Genomic DNA, 22,088 nt, shown 5'->3' with positions numbered 1-22,088 from the left:
CGCGAGCTCGCCCGGCTCAGCAGCAAGCAGGGAGGCAGGCAGACCCCGGCTGCCCCCCCCACTCCCTGACAAACCAAGGGAAAATAAACCTAAACATGCAGGTGACCAAACAGGAGAAAAAGAAGAGAAAAAGAAAGAAAAAGATGAGGAAGAATAAGCAGAGTATTTTGAACAGCAGCCTTCCAAAGTTGCATTTTATCTCAGCTCCAACACAGCTTGTTGGAAACCAACATCCCTCTGGCACTCGCACTGAAAGGCACTAAAGTCACTTAGAATAATTTGATTTGGTAGATGGGCTTGTCCTGAGCTCCTTTTAAAGATTTTTTTTTTTTTTTTTTTTAAGCTGCAGAAGAGACTCAAGGAGGTCTGCAATCACTATTTGCATCTAAAAGGATGAGGCTTTCCTCCTTCCCTCCCACATCTGAATTACTGTCACCTGCCTTAAACCAGACAGAAACAGGGACCATCCCATAGTTTCAGACACACCGATGTGCTCGGCGGGTGGGAAGTTGGCCCCACAAAATCAAACCAGGTGCAATGACAGAAAAAATGAAAAAAAAAACCAACCCAAAAACTTAAAAAAAAAGAGAGAATCTCAGAACAGGATTTCCCAGTTTCTCACAAGGCAAAACCAAAAGTAAGGTGCCGTGCCGGGGCTGCGGGAACGTCAAACCCCAGGACGCAGGGCCCTAGCAGGGTGCTCACAGGGCAGGGGACCGTCCCCCCCAGAGTCATCCTCTGCTCGCTGCTCCCCAGCCGGGCTTGCGTGCCGTCCCGGCAAACCCCCCTGGAATGGACCCAGCACAGCCACCGCGGAAAGGACGACAAGCCCCGAAGCAACTCCTGGCGTGACGCTTTGTGCCGAGACCAGCCATTTCCAAACCGCCGTTTTAAGGAACCGCTACCACCACCCCTCCGTTGTATAAATCCTTTAAGCGGCCAACTTTAAATTATCGACGTTTCAGGGGAAGAGCGAGGCCCGCGCTGCACTACGGGCTTCCACCCCGTGCAAGGACGAGCGTCCTGCGCCGCGCTGGTCCTCCTCTGCTTCGGAGCATCGTCGTAGCCGGTGGGTTTCAGCGTCGCAAAGGCAGAGCTCCTTACCAGGGCAAAACCACCGCCGAAAAGACAGCCGACGCAGTCAAACAAATTGACCTGACGCTGCAAGGCAAACCACTCCTCGCTAAGGCCGTTCGTTTTTTGTTTCACCCGCTCGCCAATCCTACGAGCAGTGTTTAAAAGAGAATGGAAAAGGAAAAGAAAAAAAGAAAAAGAAAGAAAGAAAAAAAAAAAAGGCTTGCCATGCATTCAGTGATTTGGAGCCGAGGAGAGGAATTGCGGCGTTTCTGAGGTCTTACGCAGCATCCTCAAGCCGCTGCTATTTCACCGGGAAGATCCCGGGGCTGCCTGAATACCCTCCTGTGGGCTCCTATTAGAACAATTAGAGCCGAGCGGAATGCAGACATGCCTTTAACACGGTCTATTCTACAAGGTTCCCAAATAAACGGTACCGCGGAGGCGGTTATCACCGGCGGCACAGCCAGGATTTCCCCCGTCTAGTATCGAAGGGGAAAAAACACGAGTCCCTTGCACCGGGAAACTTTCCAACAGCCACAGCCTGGACCCGGCACCACGCAGAGACCCTCCGGCCTAAAGCTTCATTTTCTACTTCAGCGGAACCCAGAAATAAGATCAACTTCACCCCTCCGGACCCCTCTCACCCCAAAAAGTGGGAACTCCCGCGTGCCGCCCGGGCATGCCGCGGCCCGACGCCTTACAGCTCGGGATGCCAAGCGAGAAAACGCCGGGCTAGAAAGGGGGGGAAAAAAGCATTTCTAAAGGGAAGAAAAAAACCGGGGGGGGGGGGGGGGTGGTCGCGCCCCGCCGGGGTGCCCCTTACCGCTGAGGAAGCTCTTGGCGCGGAGGAAGCCGGCGCTGAGGCGCAGGACCGACAGCTTGTCCAGCCCGGCCACCACCTCCCGGGGGAAGGGCAGCAGCCCCGCCAGCCGCTCCAGCTCCCGGTTCAGCCGCTCCCGGTGCCGCCTGGAGGGGTTGGAGGGGCCGCCCTGGGCCGGCCCCGGCCGCGGCCTGCCGGGCAGAGCCGCGTTACCGGCCGCCTCGCCGCCCCCGCCCTCCCCGCGACCCTTCCCCTCGCCCCCCACTCACACCCGAGGCACCGGCTTCCTCCGCTTGCGACCCGCGTACATGGCCGGGCCGGGAGCGAGAGCTCCCGCAGCCGACCCGCAGCCGCCCCGCGGGGAGATGGAGCGGGAGCGGCCCCGCCCCGGGAGAGGAGGGGCTGGGGGGGGAGCGGGGGCTGGGGGGGGGGGTCTGAAGGGGGACTGGGAGGTGAGAGGGGATGAGAGTGGCATGAGAGGTACGTGGGTGTGAGGGGGGAGTGGGGTTACGGGGGGCTGTGGGGGGGTGAGGGGTTACGGGGGGCTGAAGGGTGGGTGGGGGTGAGGGATGGTTGGGAGGGTGAGGGATGGTTGGGGGGATGAGGGGGGACCTGTGGATGAGAGGGGGATGAGGGGTTAAGGGAGGATGTGGGGGAGATGAGAGGGGGATGAGGGGTTAAGGGGGGATGAGGGGAGATGTGGGAAGAATGAGGGCTGGATGGGGGTGAGGGGTGGCTGCGGGGATGGAGGGGGGTGAGAGAGGGATGAGGGGTGGATGAGGGTGAGGGGGAATATGGGGGGCAATGAGGGGTGGATGGGGTGAGCAGGGCTTGGGAGGTGAGGGGAGATGGGGGGGATGAGGGGCAGATGGGGGTGAGAGGGGGATGGGGTTAAGGGGGGATGTGGGGGTGGAATGAGGAGTGGATGGCGGTGAGGGGGACTGTGGGGGGATGAGGGGTAGATGGGGTGAGGAGGAATATGGGGGGGATGAGGAGTGGATGGGGGTGAAGGGGAGCTGGGGGGATATGGGGACAACGATGGGTGGATGGGAGGGAGGTGGGGTTATGGGGGCAATGAGGGGTGGATGGGGTAAGCGGGGGCTGTGGGGGGGTTGGGGGGGATGTGGAGGGTGATGAGAGGTGGATGGGGGGTGTGGGGGAGTGGGATGAGAAGGAGAGGAAATGGGGGAGTGATCCCCACCGCCCCACACGGGTGAGGGGCGTGAGCACTTGTGTCACTGCGGTCACGTCAGCATGCCAGGATGACCATCAGCGTGTCCACGTGCGTGTCACTGCACACACGTGTCTGCATCAGGGCGTGCGTCCGCGTGCCTGTGCACAAGCGTGCGTGGCAGCGACGCCCAGGACTGCGCAGGTGGTTAGGGGGTGCCACGGGGGGACACTGTCACCCCCCTGCTGCTGTGCGTGCAGGAGCGGCTGGGGACAGCGAGAACAAGCGTGTCACACCCCCGCCCCAGGCTGGGGGCACGCGGCTGCATGCTCAGGTGGAGGCATGGTCCCCCAAACCCCCCCTCCCCGAGTCACACGCAGTAACAGGGCCAGGCACTGAGTGGGGCCAGAAGAGCACACGTGGGGCAGCAAGATGTGTTTTCAGTGCCTGTAACCTTGGGGGGGGTCCCCACCACTGCATTCCTTCCCAAAATTACCCTGCGCAAGGCAAAGCCCAGCCCTCCCCCATATTATGGCAGCCCCGGGGGTCCCAGGGGGGCAAAAGGGGGGGCGAGCCCGGACTGCCCTCCTTCAGCCAAAGCCCAGGGAAAGGGGATTTGGGGCTAAGCCCAAAGGAGGCTTTTTCAAACACTCAAACACTTGCTCAGTCAAGAGGGAAATGGAGAGACACTGTTCCAGGTCAAAACAAACCATCACCGCTATACAAAGCAAATCGCCTTTTAATATGTAACCGAACGCAGGCGGCGAGTGCCGGGCCCTCTTTTTCTCCTCGGCATCATCCATCTGCCGACAGCCATACAAAGAAATCACAAAGCGTAAAATGAGACACCGCCACGAAAACAGACGTTACATGCCCACACACGACGTATGAAGAGGTAAGACCCAAGTAACAGCACCAGGGGTCTCTGGGCCCCAACCAGCGTGCCCCCTCCCCAAGGCGCACCTCTTTGGGATCAAGACCCCCTGGGGGGTGATTTTGGGACCACTGATTTGTAAGGCTCTGTATCACGGACAGTCAGCTCCTTGCCCCATCCTAGGTGCTCCTCCGGGTTGCTTCGGAGGGGTGCAGGCACGTTTCCAGCATCGCTCCACTCCCAGCCTGTGACCAGGAGCTCGACCCTTCCTCAGCCCCATCTTGCCGCCCCGGGAGCCCCAGCACAGCGAGGCAAAGCAGGGCATGAAGGAAGAGACCCAAGGAGATGAGGCCACGCCACGCCAGGGCACAGGCAGGCTTGCTGCTGGGCCAGCCCTGTGCTGATGACCTGATGTTACTCACTTGGGAAACACGGACTTAATACTGCTGTGAGAGGCAGACGTGATGCTCAGGGTGAGGGGTGCAAGGGTGAGGGTACGATGTGGAGGTCCCCAACCACTCTGACCAAGCTGGCTTGCCACATCTGGTCTTAAAATCAAACCCTCCCCACCCCATCATTGCTTTTTTTCCTGTGGGTTTCAAGAGAATTTGCTCTGTGGTGGGGGGGGGAATTAAAATCACATTAAGTTAAAAAATACAAAAGAAAGGTAATTCAACAAAGTAGTTGTGCTGGGCTCCGGGACAACAGTTTGAAGGGCACAAAGTTGATCTGAAGCATACAGTCCCCTGCTGTAAGGGAGGGTCACAGCCTGGTACCCACTTCTCCCAAACTCCCCAGGAAGGCTGCTGAGGAACCCAAAATCCCAAGCTCTCACCAATTCCACCTCCCACAGAGACACTTGAAATGCTGCTGAGCTTCTCAAAGTGCCTGGTAACATCCCCTTTTCTAAAGGAACTGGGTCACCTGGGGCTCAGGAGGAGGAGAGGAGATGGGGAGCAGAGGAGGGAGGGAGCAAGGCGCAGAGCAGAGGGGCTCGGGCAGGCTGAGACGACGCAGGGGACCGAGCAGCAACGTGACAAGGGTGGTCCACACACACAGGCGATGAGGAGTCCACACTGCATCAAGAAACAGCAATTCAGTGGGCTGTTGTAAGGCCAGCAGGTCTGTCTGCAAGAGGTCAGGAATGCGTGGACTGGTAAGCAGGGGGTCCCTTCCTTGATCCTAAGGGTCTGACCAACCTCCCTGCTGGCAGGAGTGCATCTCCCCGAAAGACTTCTCATGGGGAAAAAAAAAAGCGCAAAACACTTCATCCTAGGGTGCCTAAAAGCGCATTTTGGGCACTGGAAGACAAAATCCTGAGCAACCAGGAAGCATAGGGCACCACTCACAGGTGTGCAGAGCCAGAACGGCTCGTAACTGCTGGTGGCTTTTCAAAATGTGCCTCCTTGTTCAACAGTGAGGGTTCAAAACAGGCTGCCCACAACTGATGCTGTGCCTGCATCCCCCCCAGCACCACCCCTCGCTCCCTCCGTGTGAACTGGCACTCCCCTCAGGTCCTGCAGCCTTCACACCGCACCTTCAGCTGGACCTCACAGGCACAGAGCGGCTGCCCACCCACAAACGATGCTGGTGGGAAGCCTGAGCCCTGCTCAGAGGAGGGGGGTGCTCCTGTACCCACCTTTGCAGGGAGAGTTGCTGAGCACCTCAAAACAGAGCCTGGTGAGGAAGGCAACGCTCCAGTGTGGCTCTCACTGGGGCAAGGCAAAGCACCCAGCTGCTGGGGAAGGGATATTTTAGAGGCATCCCTAAAAAAGGCGCTCTCTTGTCCAAAAAGGTTATTTCTGTACTGGAGCTCAGGCAGCAACATGTGATCCACGTGGTGGGTGCTGGGACCCGTGCTGGACCCCAACAGGAGTCCACTGTGTTGCGCCGGACCTGCCCCACCACATCTGCGAGGAGCTGCCCCGGCCTGCAGGAGCCACGGCTGGTGCTGCATGAACCACTTGTGCGGCTCCCCCTCCCAAGAAAAGCTGGGCTCCGTGGGGAGTATCGGGGGCTGTTTGGGGACAACACCATCCCCTGGCAGCGGGCTGACTCCTAAGGGCACTGGTGCGCGTGCAGGGAGAGTGGCCTCCTCATCGCAGAGGTCCCCAGCCCCGGAGAACAAGGATTCATGCAAGCCCCGTGCAGGGCAAGGAGTGGGTTGGGAGGGCAGCAACCACAGCCTGGCCCCTGGGGGCCTCCCAGGGCTGCCGGCCAGCAGAGTTTGTGACTCCAGGTGTGTTCCTGCTGGTTCCAGCTGTTTTGGAGCCGTGGCCATCCAAGCCCCCGATGGGCAACCTGCAGGAGAAGCGCTCTGACCCAAAGCACTGGCTGGGTCTGCCTGGACCGGGACGTCGTGCCACCGAGTCACTAGTGCGTTTGAGTGCAGCGGAGGTGGGCAGCTTGAGCCCACCGGCTCGCAGCCGGGCTGGCTCTGATCATCAGGAATAGTGTTATCTACAGGAGCAGAGGTGGTAACTTCTGTTTGAAGCACTTGTCCCAGGTTTGCCAGTTGAAGTGCTACAGAGGGCTTGCTGTTGGAGCCTGGGACATCCAGAACAGTCCCCGCCACCAGCCCAGCTGGGTTGAATGGGATCTGCTGTTCTGGTTGAGCAGAGCGGACCTCAGATGTAACGGAGACGAGAGAGACCACAGCATCTTGGCCTTGTGCACCATGTGCCTGGGGCTGTGGTGGGGCTTGAAATGCTGAATTAGTTGCCCAGCAGTGCTGGAAATGAGCCACAGCACTGTTTTCCTCATTGCAGGGCAATGCGCTGCAGTGTGGGAAGTCCATGCTCTTCCCAGCATCCTCCCTGAGGAGGATCTGCTCCACATAGGAGGTCACCTCGGTGCCTAACCTCTCACCAACCTCCTGAGCTGGCAGCTCCTGCTCTGCACCCAAGCTGAGCAGAGCCTCCTCCCACCACTGCAGCTCTGCACTGTCCACATTGAGGCTCTGGAGGGTCTGGCAGATGTTTCCATCCACCTCGCTCTTCTCAAAGAGGGTTTCGATAACGACCAGGAGGGGGTCGCTGTCCTCCTTGGCATCACCAACTTCCTCATTCTGGCTTGGTCCATCGGGCTCAGCGATGAGATCTGAGAAGGAGAACTGAGGCATGTTATCAGCACAGGAGATGTATATGGATGCATCCTGCTTCATCATGGCCCCAAGAAGAGAGTTGGGGTCTACCGAGCGCTGCTTCGAGTGGGAGTTTGCTTGCGTCTGCAGCTCCTCCTTAGCCTGGAAAGAGTCCAGGAACTCAGGAAGGTCGTTCCCATACAGGACTGCTTCCCCCGTGGCAAAGGTAAAAGGCAGCTGCAGGTTTCTCTTCCGCAGATGTTCCTCCCCTTCTTCATTCCTTCAGGGCAGAGGCAAAAAGAGATGGAAATAGCATGAGCACCTCCTCTGGGCCAGGCAAAACCACCCTCCCAACAGCAAGACAGGAGCTCACAGCCCTGCCCTGGCTTTTCTAAAGAAAAAGGTGCTGGACCGGGCTGGCTGTGCTGCTGCTGGTGGAGGACCGGGGCTCTGGGGAGCCCGTGGGGAGGTCTGCATGGCTCGGGGAAGGGCTGCGTGTCCAGGGTTCCCCCCAGGCAGGAGCGAGCACGGGGGTTGCTCGTTTTGCTCGTGCCTCCCTGCTACAGTGGGGCACGGCTGCAAAGCGCCGGCCGTGCAACCCAGCCCCCCTTTCCTCCGCACGCCCCCGGCAGCCCCACGGTCACCCACGCCGAGAGTGGGCGGACACAGTGATACTCACGACAGGGCCCGCTGTCGGGCAATGATGCAGTCAGGCTTGCCCCCTTTGTACACCAGCCGGGCGTTGGCCTGCACCCACACCCAGCCGTCCTTCTTGGTCAGCAGCCGGAAAACCGTCAGCCCGCTCTCCCCCGTCTTCATCACTGGGGCAGGGAGAGAAGAGAGGTGGCACCGACATGGTCACACCGTGGGGACAGACAAATGGCGCGGGCAAGATGCCACCAGGTTGAGCTTCACCTCGTGCCCGTACTATCAGGGCAGAAGAGGCAGGACGCGGCAGCACACGACACTGCGTGCCGCGCTGTCCCCCCGCCAGCTCCCCCAGCAGGTCCCACCCAGGCAGGGAGAGCTTCTTCCACAGCCGCTCCAGAGCCGGGGCATTTGGCCCACGAAGGAGCAACAGTACTGGCACGACCTGGGAGTGCTGGCTGACAGCCGGCTGAACATGAGGCGGCAGTGTGCCCAGGTGGCCAAGGCGGCCAACAGCGTCCTGGCCTGTATCAGCAATGGTGTGGCCAGCGGGAGCAGGGAAGTGATCGTGCCCCTGTACTCGGCACTGGTGAGGCCGCACCTTGAATCCTGTGTTCAGTTTTGGGCCCCTCACTACAAGAAGGACGTTGAGGTGCTGGAGCGTGTCCAGAGAAGGGCAACAGAGCTGGGGAGGGGTCTGGAGCACAAGTCTGATGAGGAGCAGCTGAGGGAACTGGGGGTGTTCAGTCTGGAGAAGAGGAGGCTGAGGGGAGCCCTCATCGCTCTCTACAACTACCTGAAAGGGGGCTGTGGTGAGGTGGGTGTTGGTCTCTTCTCCCAAGTAACTAGTGATAGGACGAGAGGAAATGGCCTCAAGTTGCGCCACAGAAGGTTTAGATTGGATATTGGGAGAAATTTCTTTATGGAGAGAGTGGTCAAGCATTGGGACAGGTTGCCCAGGGAGGTGGTGGAGTCACCATCTCTGGAAGTGTTCAAAAAAACATGTGGACGTGGCACTTTGGAACAGGGTTTAGTGGTCATGGTGGTGTTGGGTTGACAGTTGGACCTGATGATCTCAAAGGTCTTTTCCAACCTTAATGATTCTGTGACCAGAGCTGCACCAGTGCCGGAGAGATGCAAGGGCCCCCACAGATGCACCCGCCCTGATGGCCCCCCCAGCACTCACTTCTCACGTGGTTCTCCGCACAGTACATCATGTCGGCCGCATGCACAAACTGGTACCCGGACCCCTTCCTGCACAGCTCCGTTTCCGTGTACCCCAGGACAACCTTCCCTCTGGAAACAGTCCAGAAACCCAATGACACCAGGGACGGATCCCCCAATTGCACCCCAGAAGGGATCCCCAGCTTAGCTCCCAGGCAGCTAGCCAGAGCCTCCCACTGCGGGCGGTGCAACTCCCCATCCTGGGCTGAGCTGCATCCCCTCTTCCACAAAACCCCACGCTGGGCTTGCTGGGCAAAAACATGGGAGGCAAGAAGTGCTGGCGCCCAGTTAATCTGCTCCCCACGTTACTGGGGGGCTGCAGAAATGCCCAGCAGTGGATGGACAACAGCATCAGACAACCCACCACAGGAGTTGGGTCAGAAGTGCCCTGCTCCGCGGGCTCTGGCTTTCTGTCCAGTGCCTGCAGCCACGGATTTTGCCACAGGGAAGGCAGGAGACGCATTACCGGGAATCACAGGCCATCGGAGTGAAATCCAGCTTGTGCTTTGTCTGGAAGATCAGCGTCTTGGTCCGAAGCTCCAGGATGGAGAGCGGCTGGAGGGGAGTTGCGATGGCGAAGAGGGCAAGCGGGGACCCGTCCGACACCTTCTTCTGCTGCCCGAGAAGGAATTTCAAGCGCCCACGGAAATTCAAGGCCTTAGAGGGGGTTAGAAAACGTGAGTGTGAAGCAAACAGGGCAATGGAAACTGGCTGCGCTCCCACCCCATGGGACACGAGCGGCCCCCAGGGAATGCGCTGGGGGCCGAGGGCTGTCCTGCCGCAGGGCTGCGTTACCAGGAATCCCGAGGAGTTATCCAGCAAGCAGCGGAAGCGGCAGGTGAAGCTCCTCTCCAGGAAGGAGGGCTTCTCGGGGCGGGGGTGCCGGGGGCTGGACGCGGCGCTGCATCCAGCTGGCAGCGGCTGGTCAGCGGGAAGGGCTGCGAAACCAGAAGGGAAAAAGGAAGCTTTCCAAGCTGCAAACCTCGGGCTCGTGGCCTTGCAGACCTGCTCCTGGTGGAGACTCTGCTGCTCAAGCAAACCCATGGTCTTCACAAGATGGGGAAGACCTTGCCACGGGAAATTACCAGTTCATGACAGTTTCTGGTCCCTGCTTGCCTCCCAGATGGGAGCAAGACAACAAGCCACCCCCACTGGAATAAACAGGATTTCAAACACTGAAAAGCAGAAAGGTCTCAGGGAAGCGTCCCCATCCCTCCAGCACGAAGAAAGAACAGCTCTGCTGGGAGGACAGGCTGGGAGAGCTGGGGGGGCTCAGCCTGGAGCAGAGAAGGCTCCGGGGAGACCTTAGTGCAGCTGCCAGGGCTGAGAGGGGCTGAGGAGAAAGATGGGGACAGACTTGTTAGCAGGGCCTGTAGCGACAGGACAAGGGGTAACGGTTTTAAACTAAACGAGGGCAGATTCAGACTAGATACAAGGAAGATGTTTTTCCCAATGAGGGTGGTGAACCCCTGGCCCAGGTTGCCCAGAGAGGTGGGAGATGCCCCATCCCTGGGAACATCCCAGGTCAGGTTGGACGGGACTCTGAGCAACCTGCTCGAATGGAAGATGTCCTTGCTCACTGCAGGGGGTTGGACTAGGTGGCCTTGAAAGGTCCCTTCCAGCCCAAACTGTTCTAGGATTCCTGTTAGCTGCTTTTGGTGACAGGCGCCCGTGCCAACCCCTGTGATGGTTGCGAGTCCCAGGGGGGAGGCTATGGGATGCTCCTCAGCACAGGGCTGTGCTTGGTGGCTAATGCCACCAGGATGGTTTTCCAGTACTGGGTGGCCATGCAGAGGTGGCTGGCTGGTCCCCAGGGATCACCGTGGGGGACTACCCCGGCACTCACCGTCAGCAGCGTGCTGGGCGCTGCCGGACACTGGGGCCCCGTGCAGCTGGTGGCGGAAGGCAGCTCTGTCGTCCGCGTGGATCAGCTCGTACACGCTCTGGTAGATGAGATCCGACTGGAATGACACAAGGAGAGAAGAGTGTTGACTTCTGCCCAGCCTGGCAGGGGTGTCTGGAGGAGGACACGGCCGGACGCTTTCCTTTGTGGGTACTAGAAGTGCAGCAATTGAGTGTGAACAACAGGAAAAACGGCCAGCTTCGTGCGCCGCGTGAAGAGCACGGGCCAGGAACCGGCCGCTTTTTGCAATGGCGGCTGAGGAAGGAGGAAAAGGGAACGGAGAGTGGGAAACGGTAGCGTCCACGTAATCCTGGCTGCTCAGGACTGCCGAGACCACCCACCTCCCCCGTGTCCCCTGGCCGAGAGCTAAGCAGACCTCCCCACCCTATTCCCCACACCGGCAGGGCTGAGCTTCTCCCGGTGTCACCCAGCCCTTCCAAGGGTGTTTCACGCTCTGGCTCCCGATCCCCAACCGCAATTCATGGGAAATGCTCAGACTCCAGCTCCCTTCCCTGCCACGGGGGAGCTTCACTCCCCATCTCTGGGGGGAATGCTGCAGCAGCGGCATCTGCCTGGCACGTCTCAACTTCTAGTATCTCCTCGGGACCAAATTCAGACAAAGCGCCAGAGAGGCTGTGGGGTGTCAGAGGGGAATTTGTTTGTGGGGTGGACATTGCCGGTCTGCATCGCACACACAAAAAAAAGTCTCTCACGTTGCCATCCCTGGTCCTCTGCAAATCAGCAGTTTTGTTTCTTCCACAGGATCAATGTAAAAAATAAATTTCAGGTTGATCAGAACATTTTGACCAAACCAAACTAATCTTTCCCTGCCCCCACCGCCCCCCAACTTATGCAGGGGGATTTGCTGTTTTTGCAGGCTTTTTTTAACTCCAAACCTGTGGGAATCTTTAACCCAGCGCAAACCGTCTTCCTTCAGTGGGCCACCAGCAAAGACAGAGGTGCTGATGCTGGGCTGTAAGGTTGGCCATACGGCAGAAACACCAACAAGTCTTCAGACCACCTGCCTCCCAGCACAGCCCCCTTCTAGGGCCATGTCTTAGACCAGCCTTCCCAATCCTGGACCTGCATGCTGTGGTGGTCAGCATGACCGTGCCAAGACCATGGGCAGCTCAGGCCACCGACTGCCGCGTCCCTGCCCTCAGAAACAAGCCAGAGCAGAGCCTCCCGCTTAGCCAGACATACAGGTACTTGGAGAAGACCTCTCCCTACCCCTGACATCTGTTTTGTCTTGGGGCATCAGCCCATGAGGGTCCTGCAGCAAGCTGGGAAAGGGTGCGAAGAGAGGACAAAGAAGAAAATGCACCCGTCTCTGCAGGCGCACCAGGAGCCCAGGCAACGAAATGTGTTTGGCAGCCTCACAGCCCTCCTGTTGACTCGGTCCTTTGGCCAAAGGAGCGGGACATCAGGGGAATTGGAGGTAACAGGGTGGATATGGGGACAGACCTGCTTTTCCTTGGCATCCCGTGTAGCCCACGGTACTTCAGGGCACTGACACTGCTCACCAGTGAGATACCCTCAGCCCTCTCCGAGCGACAGCCCATGCGCCCAGCAGCATGGTACAAGAAAAATCTCATACCCCTCTTGCACACAAGGGGAAAAGGATACAGAGCCTGCCATTAGCAGGAACAGATGCAAGCTGAGCAAAAGCACAAGCATGCTTGTTGGCTTTCACAGCCCCCAAAGAACACGACTCATCTGGAAATGTACATCAAACACGACCCAAGGGAGCTGGGAGGGAAGAAGAAAAGAAAAGCCCTGGCATGGCTATCAGCACCTCCTTCCCAGGCCTGGACTGCACCATCTGCTTACAGTCAGGAAAAAAAGTGGCACCCACCTGATGAAAGCCCAGGTAGTCCTGCACAGTAGGGGAGATGTAGAAGATGTAGCCATCTCCAGTCACAGCAATGACAAATCCATTGAGTGCCTGAAAGCATAAGTTAAGCCCAGAGTTACTCTCCCTAGGTTCAATCCCATTGCTGAAAAATTACCTTCTCCAGGTGCTTCTTCAGCATTAAGGGATGGCAAGGTACCTTCTTCGTTAACAAAGAACCCATAAAAGAGGAAAGCATCTTGTGACCACATGACGCTTTTAACCCTGGTTAGCTGGGGAGGGGTTCCTCACCGTTGGCATGAGCAATGATCAAAGGTGGACTGACAATTTTTTCCTAGACCCATAAAGTCCTCTCACCCCAGGGCATCTCCTGCATCAGGAAGGACCAGCAAAAGGAAGAGTTTCTGGAGAACCTGGAGTTAGTTACTTCCTCTCCAGCCACACCAGCTGAGTATAGTTACACTCTTCTGGGGCTCTTCTGCTGGCAGACCTGATTTCCTCTAACCAACCTACCTACAACTTCAACAACAAGCAGCAACAGGCGATGAAGAGGGAAGAAACACCTCGAGCCATGAAGGAGCCTGGTGACTGCAGGAGGAGCCTAGCTGCAGTTCAAGCATAATGGAGCCTCCAGAGATGGTAACTGAACTGCAGTCACTGACCTGACATATTTACGCACTCCTTCACTTTAAGGATGATCGCCAAAAGACACTTTGGGCCCTGCTCTTCACCCTGAGTTTTACAGTTAGGGGCTTATACAAGCTTGTTTCAGCATTCCTCTATGTCTTCTCCCCAGAATTTCTCCAATCACCCCCCAAAACCTGCCTTTCAATCAGTAGTACCTGAGGACTACAGGGACATCGCTGTCCCTTGGACTCCCTCCTGCTCTCAGCTCCAAAGGTGCATGAACTCATCAAAAAGTACACGAAGTAAGACCAGATTCAGCCACTATCATTCAAAGGTGGGAATGCAGCTAAAACCAACACCCACTTTGAGAAAGCAAGAGAGGTGGAAAAATCTGGAAACTCAGATCCGAGATTTGTGAAGGCCCTGACATCACGTCTGTGATGCCTGACGTGGCACTCCTTGGTCCTTATAAGCATGCAGACTGTTTGAGACGTCCCTGAGGAGGCGACAGCATCCTGTTCTTTTCTGTCTCCCATTACCCAGGACCATGACCTCTTCTCATCTGATTTTGTTCCTGACAAACATCTCAGGAGGCCCCACTGCTCTTGAGATGTTTGTCAGGGACAAACCCCACTCCCCCTCAAATACATCCTGGCATTGAATTGCCACCATGAGACACCATACTGGGAAAATTACTCTCCTCTTGCCTATGTTCCAGACGACAGAAGACAAGGCTTTAAACACAAAACCCCCAAATCTCTATTAAAAATATCTTTGTGCTCATACCATCTGCCAACTTCACTTCTCGCCTTGCACTCTGCAGTTACATACACATGGCCTGGAGCTAAATCCATACCCAACTGGTATGCTTGAAAAAGACCAAGCCCATGACCAATTAGAGGAATTATTAAAAAAATACAAGAAGGGTCCGGATGCCCAGGCTGCTCCTTCAGCTCCGCTCACCCTCTCTCCCCATGCAAAGAGGAGGCAGGAGCAATCTGCTGACACAGCTCATGCATTTGCCCATTTACAGTGACTCTGAGGCTCACATGGGCTGGCTTTTTTTAGTAACTTGGATTATTTGAAAGGCTGCTGGATTGAGCATGTTGATACCGTACAGATCCAGCTTGCAGTGGGACCGGTCCCTTTCCTTTGTGTGCTGCAGCCCCCCGAGGGGCCCTGAGTCAGAGTTTTCTGTAAATTACACTATCTGATTGAAATCCTCTTTGGGGAAGAAAAGAAAAACAGAAAAAAACCCCACACCATCAGGCAGCTCAGCTGGAGGATTTCTATCACATTAACACCTCACAAGCTCACCAGATGCCTTCTATCAACCCCAGGCTGCTAATGCTCTGGTGGCTCAACAAATTGCCATCATATGGTCCAGCTTAAACCCCCAGAGAGCACTTGGGCACAGCTCCATCATGGGACAGGGGCAACCATGGGCTCCCTTTTGACTATTGTGTTATTCCAGCTGTTCCTCCGTGACTAGCACACTTGCAGAGAGCTGAGACTTCCCAGCTTCCCAGGAGTGAAGCCCACGTGGGAGCCTTCATGTGGTCGAAGCTTCATCACCAAAAGTCATGCTGGGCTCCCAGGAATCACCACCTCAGCAAGATCTCCCATGGGGGCTGCAGCTGGGGCTCTGCTCACACCCGCCTGCCCGTCCGTAACGCTGGACATTCATGTCAGGCTGTGCAGGAGCAGGGTTGGAGGCACCAAAGTCAGACTTTAAGGAGAGCCAAGCATCTGTCTGCTAGTGTTTGGAGAGGTGGAAGAAGGGAGGAGAGCACTGAAGGCCCAGAAAGCAGACACACACGTGATGTCAGAAACACAGCCATGGAAAGATTAAAGGTCTTGCATAGACTTGCCCTGACAGCCCCAAGGAGCAGCACATTTTAACTTGACATGCTCAGATGTTTCTTCAGCAACCAGCCTTTGCACATCACCTTTCTACCTCATTTGCTTCCAGGTTACATTTATAAATTGCAGCCCAGACAAACAGCATTCTGGCCAGCTGATTCACCAGCTCCTCGCTCTCTGAAATTCACTGAGAGCTATTTCATTAGACACACACCAGCCTCTGTAGAAAGCAAAGCTCCCACGGCCCACTGATTTTGTCCACCACCGTCTTCCAAGATCCATCTTCCCTTCTTTCCTCCCGCAAGCTACAAACTGGGCCTGGGCTTTTTCCACCCCAGGCAGGCTGTGAACTCATCCTGGGGAGCTCACGCAGTGCCTGAGGTAGGGCAAACGGCTCCTGGGGGATGTTTTATCCTGCAGCTACCACCATTCTCCTCTTGGCATCTACCAGAGCACAAGGAGCCCACCACCTCGGCGACTAATCAGGGATCAACCCCTATGCCGCGGTACGATACCCCTGCACCTCTTGGTTGGGGTGGACGAGCTCACGTGCGTTGGGTCCATGGGCTGTAGCAGGTCCCGAGGCAAAATGCCAGCACTGGGCACAGTGACAGCTAACGTCTGCAGCCCCCGGCACAGACAGCGCCCGACGCCTCTGCGAGAGGGGCACAGCCCACCGCCCCGAGCCCCGCTCTGCTCACGGGTGGTTTACGGTACAGCCCCGCTGCGGCGTAACCGGAGGGGCAGCAAACCGCAGTGGGGTGTGGGAGGGAACGGTGGGGAGGGGGCCCCGGCACAGCCAGGCAGCGTCACTGGTCCCTGCCCCGAGGTGGTCAGCGCCTGCAGCGATCACAGCAAAGCAGCTCCTGGCAAGGCAGGGTCTCCTCTTGGTCCGCAGGTGGGACCCCATGGTCCATAGCTGCTGTTACGGTCCAGCAGACAGGGACCAGCCATCATGCCCAGCAGATAGCAGGAGCCAAGGGAAGACCCCAAACGACCGAGCTGCGGCACGATACCTGGAGCAGCAGTTCCCCCTCAGGAAACAGCTCTCTGTTGACCTGCGGGTCCGTTCGTCTGTCCCCTCCTGGGGCTGTGGGCTGATCCAGCATGCAGTCACCAACGTCCGTAGCTGTGGCTGTGAGCAAGAGGGCAAGAAATCAGCGTGGAAGGAGCAAGTCAGGAGCCTCTTCCTCCTCCTCACCATCCCAGTACTGCTCATGCACAGCTGCACCAGAGGAAGATGAGACCAATGGTAGCTGGAGCAGAGACTCTTTATGGAGCCAACCCCAACTGGCCCAATGCTTCCTCCAAGAGATTACTTCCCTCCTTGGTCCCACTTCTGGGAAACCTCACTTCTGCCAAGGTCTGAAGCAGAGACACAAAGGATAGAGGGGAGGGGAGCATTTCTGAGCTGCCCAGGCTAGGAAACACCACCCAACACAGCAAGAGGTCTTGGGGTTAGAGCCTGCTAGAGCTGGAGTTGGCTTCAAGCCACCCCAATGACTGATTTCCTGCCCTTCAGGGCTGACAAAAGACAGTGGCAAACCTTCCGAAACCATCTGAGATGCCATCAAAGCACCCATATTTTTGTTCCCTTCCACCTTTGGCTGCTCCAAAGCAGATCAGAGGGTTGGTGGCCACAGCACTCCCAATGAGACACCTGAGCAGCTCTCTGTGCCCAGGACTCGCTGCCATGACCTCCCCAGGCTGATTCACATGCTGCCTTATGCTTCCTCACTAGTTGCCTTCAAGGCAACACCCATGGGTGCAGCCAACATGAAACCTCCTGCCCTGGTCGCAGGACCTCGAGCATCACAGGAGGCAGAGAACCGGTTGTTCAGGGAACAGGAATGAGGACAACGGCTCCTGAGGACATGCTCAGCGTGGTACTTCATCTGCTGAGGAATTATCCTTGAAAAACCTCAGTCTAAACTCAGCTATTTTCAAAAAAGGACTATTTTCAAAGCCAAAATAATTCCAAACCTAAACAAAGTTTCACCTGAAACTGCTGATATGGGACATTTTGCTTTTCATCAAACCACCCATAGGCAAAAGCGTTTTCCCTGACAGAGCTGCATTTTTGTGTGAAAAAAAAAAACAGTTTAAGGTCAAAGCATTGCTCAGATCTATTTACATTTGGAGCCTGAATGACAACAAGCACCCACCTATGCAGGCTTTCCGCAACCATGGTTAAAGATAATTAGCTGAATCACAGAATAGTTTTGGTTGGAAGGGACCTTTCAAGGCCATCTAGTCCAACCCCTTGCTATGAGAAGGGACACCTTCAACAACAGCAGCTTGCTCAGAGCCCCATCCAACCTGAAGGTCTTGCATAAGGTGACAGAGGAGCTGCACTGGTGTGGTAACACAGGTTTAAATGAAAGTGGAGAGGATGCTCTGAGCCCATTAGGCAGAACTGGCCTCGATCTCTATTGCCGATGGAACTAGGCTACTTCAGCCTCCCCCAAACCTCGAGTGCTCCTTGGAGGTGCTCAGGCAGCTGTTGCATCTTCTACCCTTTCCATCCTGTGCCCTCACTTGCTGGAGGAAAGCCCAACTTGCAGGCAGCTCCCACAGGATGTGCCTTCCCCTCCCCGGCAGCTCCCCTGTGGGTCAGTTTAGCCAAAATCTGTGTTGCCCCTCACGTAAGCTCACGTTTCCATTTCTACAGGGGATGTCCCCCTGCATAGACACTTCCCAAATCAGTGAGCGGTGGATCAGACGGGCCAGGGGATGATGAGACCTCTGGGAAAGGTTGGGAAAGATGAGGTCCAACACCAGGGAAGTAGTCACCGTGCTCAGTTCGCTCATCAGTCAAGGAAAGGCATGTTCCCAGGAGTTTCCAAAGGCAGGTTTGAGGCAGTCACCAAGAAAAAAGCCTCCTCACACAATTGTCAAACGACCCCCAAGGAAAAACATCCAACATCCATCTGGACCATGGGTATGGCTTCAATTTGCACATGACTGAGTAGAATAGTTTCAAAATGAAGCATTGATTCTTTTTTTAAATCTGAATTCTTTTGAAGGGCTGACTCCTCTCTAAAGCATTGAAATGAGGCAAGCTGGCAGGGAAATTCAAAAAGAAATGAAGTCCTTCCAAAACAAAGCTCCAAAAGGGCAAGAGAGCGTTTTGAGGGGATCCATATCCCAACAGCACAGTCTCCAGCTCTCTCCCAGTGTCCACCTGCAGCATCTGCAGGGAGAGTTGCAATGACCTGGGGTGAGCTGCTGTGGGCTTACGGAATCCAACATGAAACACCTACTTGCTCATGTTGTGCTTTCCAGCAAAATTGTTTCTTCCAACTCTCCCACCGATCTTAGCAAGGGTCTTAATCTCCCAGAGATGCTCACTTCCCTTACTCTCAAAGTGGTCCATTTCTGCACAGCTGAGCTAGAAAATCCAGCAGAATCTATCTCCCATGGGACACACTATGATGACCTGGCTTAGGGAGAAGGTCTGGAGCACAGAGAGAGTGGGAAACCCAAAGAGATTGTGTCTGCTAACTGCTTTGCCACCAAGCATCACCACACTGGGGTTGCAAGGTCCTAACTGCAGGGCATGGATTGTAACTGGCGCTTCTAAATATTGGTGGTGTAGAGAAGCTGGTGTTCACATCCAGTCCTTACCACCCACAGCCAGAGGCCAAGGAGATGCTGAGGCCAGTGTGTGAGGCAAAACACATGGAACTCTCCCACCAAATACAGGAATGTGTGACATTGCTTACTTTCAGCATCACTTCAACACCTGTGGCCCAGTCTTGCTCTTGCAGAAGGCTTCTCTGCTTCAAGAGACAGCCACGCTGCTGGGGATGGACAGTAGTGGAGTGAGCATCCAGCAGATGAGCAGGGCTGAGGCTGCTCTCAGAAGCCACAGCCATTCCGCAGCAGCCTAGATGATCCAGAGGTGACTTGTACCCATTTTCAGGTGGTGACTCTCTTCATATTCAAACATGTCATGACTGGGTGTCCTCGTCAACCAAAAAGTGGGGAGCAGAGTGTCCCTGTGGCTCTCCCCCCTCAAACAGGTCTCTGAACTCATCCTCACTCAATTACCAAGAGCCACAGGGGTTGGGAGCAATCCCAAGAGAAGCCTGAGCACATCAAGATAGAGGACTCCAGGCCCATGTAACCACCAGGGGTAGAGAGGCTATTCCCAGTCACTTTTTGACTTGGAAAGGAAAAAAAAGGAAAAAAAAAATCAATTTAATCAGAGTGCAGAAAAAAACAACCCCTACCCCATCTGCAACATGGGTAACCTCATGGGAGGGATCACTCCTGAAACGTTCCCCATTTGCTTGAGACAAGTTATTAGTCTCTGGGGGATTTCACCAGCACATAAATCCACGCTCACCAGAAACAGCGTGCGGGATGATCACCCCATGAGAGGCAACGCTGGCTCCGTCTCCCAATGACACGTGGTGGTGGCTTGGAGCCTACTTCCCCTCCCCGCTGGCTCCCTGGGCGAAGGCGATGCGGAGAGCATCTCCGGGGCATGCTGCAGCTCGGGAGCGGAGCTGGCCGCAAGGTCAAGCTGGAGCCGGCACTCCCAAGAGCGGGGAGGACCGACAGCCAGGGTTCTCCAGCCCAGCAGAGCAGGCTATGTGATGGGGAGATGCCACCCCCCAGAACGCCACCGAGAGCCCCGGGTCCCTCAGCCTGTTGAAGCGACATCTCCAAGTGGCTGATGGTTAAGATGCACTGAAAATAACCCATGGCAGGAAGAAGAGGAGATCCCCGTCTGCTGCAAGGCAGGAAAAAGCAGGTGGCAAGCCACATTAAAAGCTGGCTAATTCACTCCCTGGTTAAGGTACTTGTTGTAATGGACCATTACACCATGTCCATGTGAAGCAGCTGAGACCGTGAGGTTAATGGGATTAAAAGAAACAGGTCCAACATGCGTACAAGCTATAACATATCCACAGTGAAAGAAATAACCATAGATGCAAGGATGATGCACACTTGCTGTTTGTGCCCAGTCTTTTCAGTCTCCTGCTGTGCATCTTTGAGAATTAATAGGAATTAATGCAAGACTAAAAGGACCATGACAAAAGTGATCTGCAGTTACTAGAGAAATTCTAGGCATTTGCCGAAGCAATTTGGTGATCATTTATGTTTTCGAAGTGCTGGGATAGAGGCTATCAGTGTGTAATGTTTAAGACAGGAGGGGAAAATCCAGCTCTGTCCTGAACCCCTACACCAGCCAGAGCACTGGAGGAGGCTTTCTGCTACTGGTGTGATCCCCAAAGACTGGAAGGCTTTCATTCAGAAGGAAGCCAGGAGGGATGTCAGCCAGGATCAGTAACATTTTCAGCATTAATGAATCAGGATGTGTCCTATGCATCCCGGAGAGCATACTTTTGGGTTGGCTTTCTTGCCTCTGCAAGGAGGTTTCTAAGCCCTGCAATGGTGAGGAAAGGCCTCAAGCATGAGAAAAAGAAAAAGGAGCAAAGCAATTTGATTTCCTCACTTCTCGCTCATCATGTTCATGAAGAAAAACACAGCAATGAGGCCATGGAGGCTAACACATCCCTTGCCTCTGGCATAGTTTTGTCACTGAAAAAAAGTTATTGTCTGGAGTCAGTTCTGCTCTCATGGACTGCGTTACAGAGTTCACCCGTGGCAAGCACTTCTCTTTGAACAGACTCCAGAGATGCCTGGCATCAAGAAACCAGGAGCTCCCAGCTCCTCCAGCAACACCAAACCATGCACAACCATTTTCCTTTTGGACCTGATCCCAAACCCCATCAAATTAGCACCAACCTTTGCCTCAGCTGTTTAACAAAGGCATCGTGCCAAGCACAGCAGGCTCGTGCCGTCCAAGCAAAACAGGCAAATGCCAAAACCACAGATCATGAACCCATTGGAAAAAGTCACCCAGCGTTTTTTTGAGGAGCACAGAAATGCCCAGGGGAGCGCTGGCAGCCCCGAAGCCCACGCCAGCCTCTCCGACCTGCCGCTGCTGCAAATGCTCCCACACAGTCCTGCAGGATCTTGCCCAGGGAGGGATTGAAGCTTGATTCCTTTCACGGCATCAGGCACTTCGGGTCCAAACCCTGCAGCTCCGGCCCATGGTAGCAGCAAACAAGGAGATGAATAAAAAAACCCTAATTTAATGCTGACTGCAGTGAGATTACCCAGTGAAACCGGCTGCCAGCTGCCCCGCAGAGGAGCATTGCGGAGTTGCACAGCAGCAGAGGTGGGAAGGGACCTGGTGAGATCTCCCAGGCCAACGCCTGGCTCGAGCAGGGTCAGTCACAGCACGATTCCCAGGACCATGAGCAGTCCCTGGTAGAGATGGCAATCTTGGATCAAACCTTCCTAACCGCAGCAGTGCAGGGATGACCAATGTCTAAGACTGCTGGTGGGAAGCACAGACCTGGGAAGATTCATCCTGCACTACTCCATGGGCAGGTGAATGGAGACGCACCAGGACTGCAGCTCCTGTGGTGGCAGGACCATGCCACCCAGCACATCCTCGTGGGACCCATCTCGGCAGTGGCACCTGCTGGTGCTCAAGTGCTTGCCTGCAAATGGCAGGTTTGGGCCTTGCTGTGGAGCTAAGAGGCTGCCACTGTTCAGCCACAGTGACAGCCAGGGCCACTTGGACCTGGCACAGATGAGCTCCCGTTCAGCACAGACCAAGCAGAAGATACCGTCATGGCTGTCTGGAGAGCCCTAGGTGCCCAGGGGAAAGGCTGCATCATGCAAGACCTTCCCCAGGTTCATCCTAAATCATGACGTGCGCGCAGTCCAAAAATACATCCACATATATAAACATCAGCCGCAACACTGACTACTCTTCACAGCCTGTGACCTGCAACCTCTGGTGCACCAGCATGAAGAACAGCCCCTGAAGCTGGTCCCACCTGGGCAGCTCCTACCTGCAGCCTTAACCACTTCTCTGCACCAAGCCAAAACGCCCGGTACCCTTGTAGGGACACCTCTCG

General features: G+C 55.8%; 2 protein-coding genes across 2 annotated transcripts in view; both read right to left on the bottom strand.

The window, feature by feature from the left end:
- The window catches only part of LOC309406425 (aryl hydrocarbon receptor-like), a gene marked incomplete at its 5' end in the record, with an annotated part of 30,265 nt that extends 26,394 nt beyond the window's left edge, over positions 1 to 3,871 (bottom strand). Inside the window, 3 exons of the mRNA XM_082001588.1 lie at positions 1,901 to 2,088; positions 2,167 to 2,342; positions 3,779 to 3,871. Of these exons, the coding sequence (XP_081857714.1) occupies positions 1,901 to 2,088; positions 2,167 to 2,342; positions 3,779 to 3,871 (457 nt within the window). The remainder of the gene's footprint in view (positions 1 to 1,900; positions 2,089 to 2,166; positions 2,343 to 3,778) is intronic.
- A 1,581-nt stretch (positions 3,872 to 5,452) lies between these two features.
- LOC309406312 (uncharacterized protein) overlaps positions 5,453 to 22,088 on the bottom strand; it is a gene marked incomplete at both ends in the record, with an annotated part of 29,162 nt that continues 12,526 nt past the window's right edge. The window contains 8 exons of the mRNA XM_082001438.1: positions 5,453 to 7,304; positions 7,704 to 7,845; positions 8,859 to 8,968; positions 9,363 to 9,553; positions 9,692 to 9,834; positions 10,743 to 10,857; positions 12,655 to 12,744; positions 16,158 to 16,276. Of these exons, the coding sequence (XP_081857564.1) occupies positions 5,453 to 7,304; positions 7,704 to 7,845; positions 8,859 to 8,968; positions 9,363 to 9,553; positions 9,692 to 9,834; positions 10,743 to 10,857; positions 12,655 to 12,744; positions 16,158 to 16,276 (2,762 nt within the window). The remainder of the gene's footprint in view (positions 7,305 to 7,703; positions 7,846 to 8,858; positions 8,969 to 9,362; positions 9,554 to 9,691; positions 9,835 to 10,742; positions 10,858 to 12,654; positions 12,745 to 16,157; positions 16,277 to 22,088) is intronic.

Source organism: Phaethon aethereus (assembly GCF_964289735.1).
Source record: "Phaethon aethereus genome assembly, chromosome: 6".
Taxonomy (NCBI): domain Eukaryota; kingdom Metazoa; phylum Chordata; class Aves; order Phaethontiformes; family Phaethontidae; genus Phaethon; species Phaethon aethereus.
The sequence above is the reverse complement of the archived record's forward strand: the minus strand, read 5'-3'. Positions and strand labels throughout refer to the sequence as shown.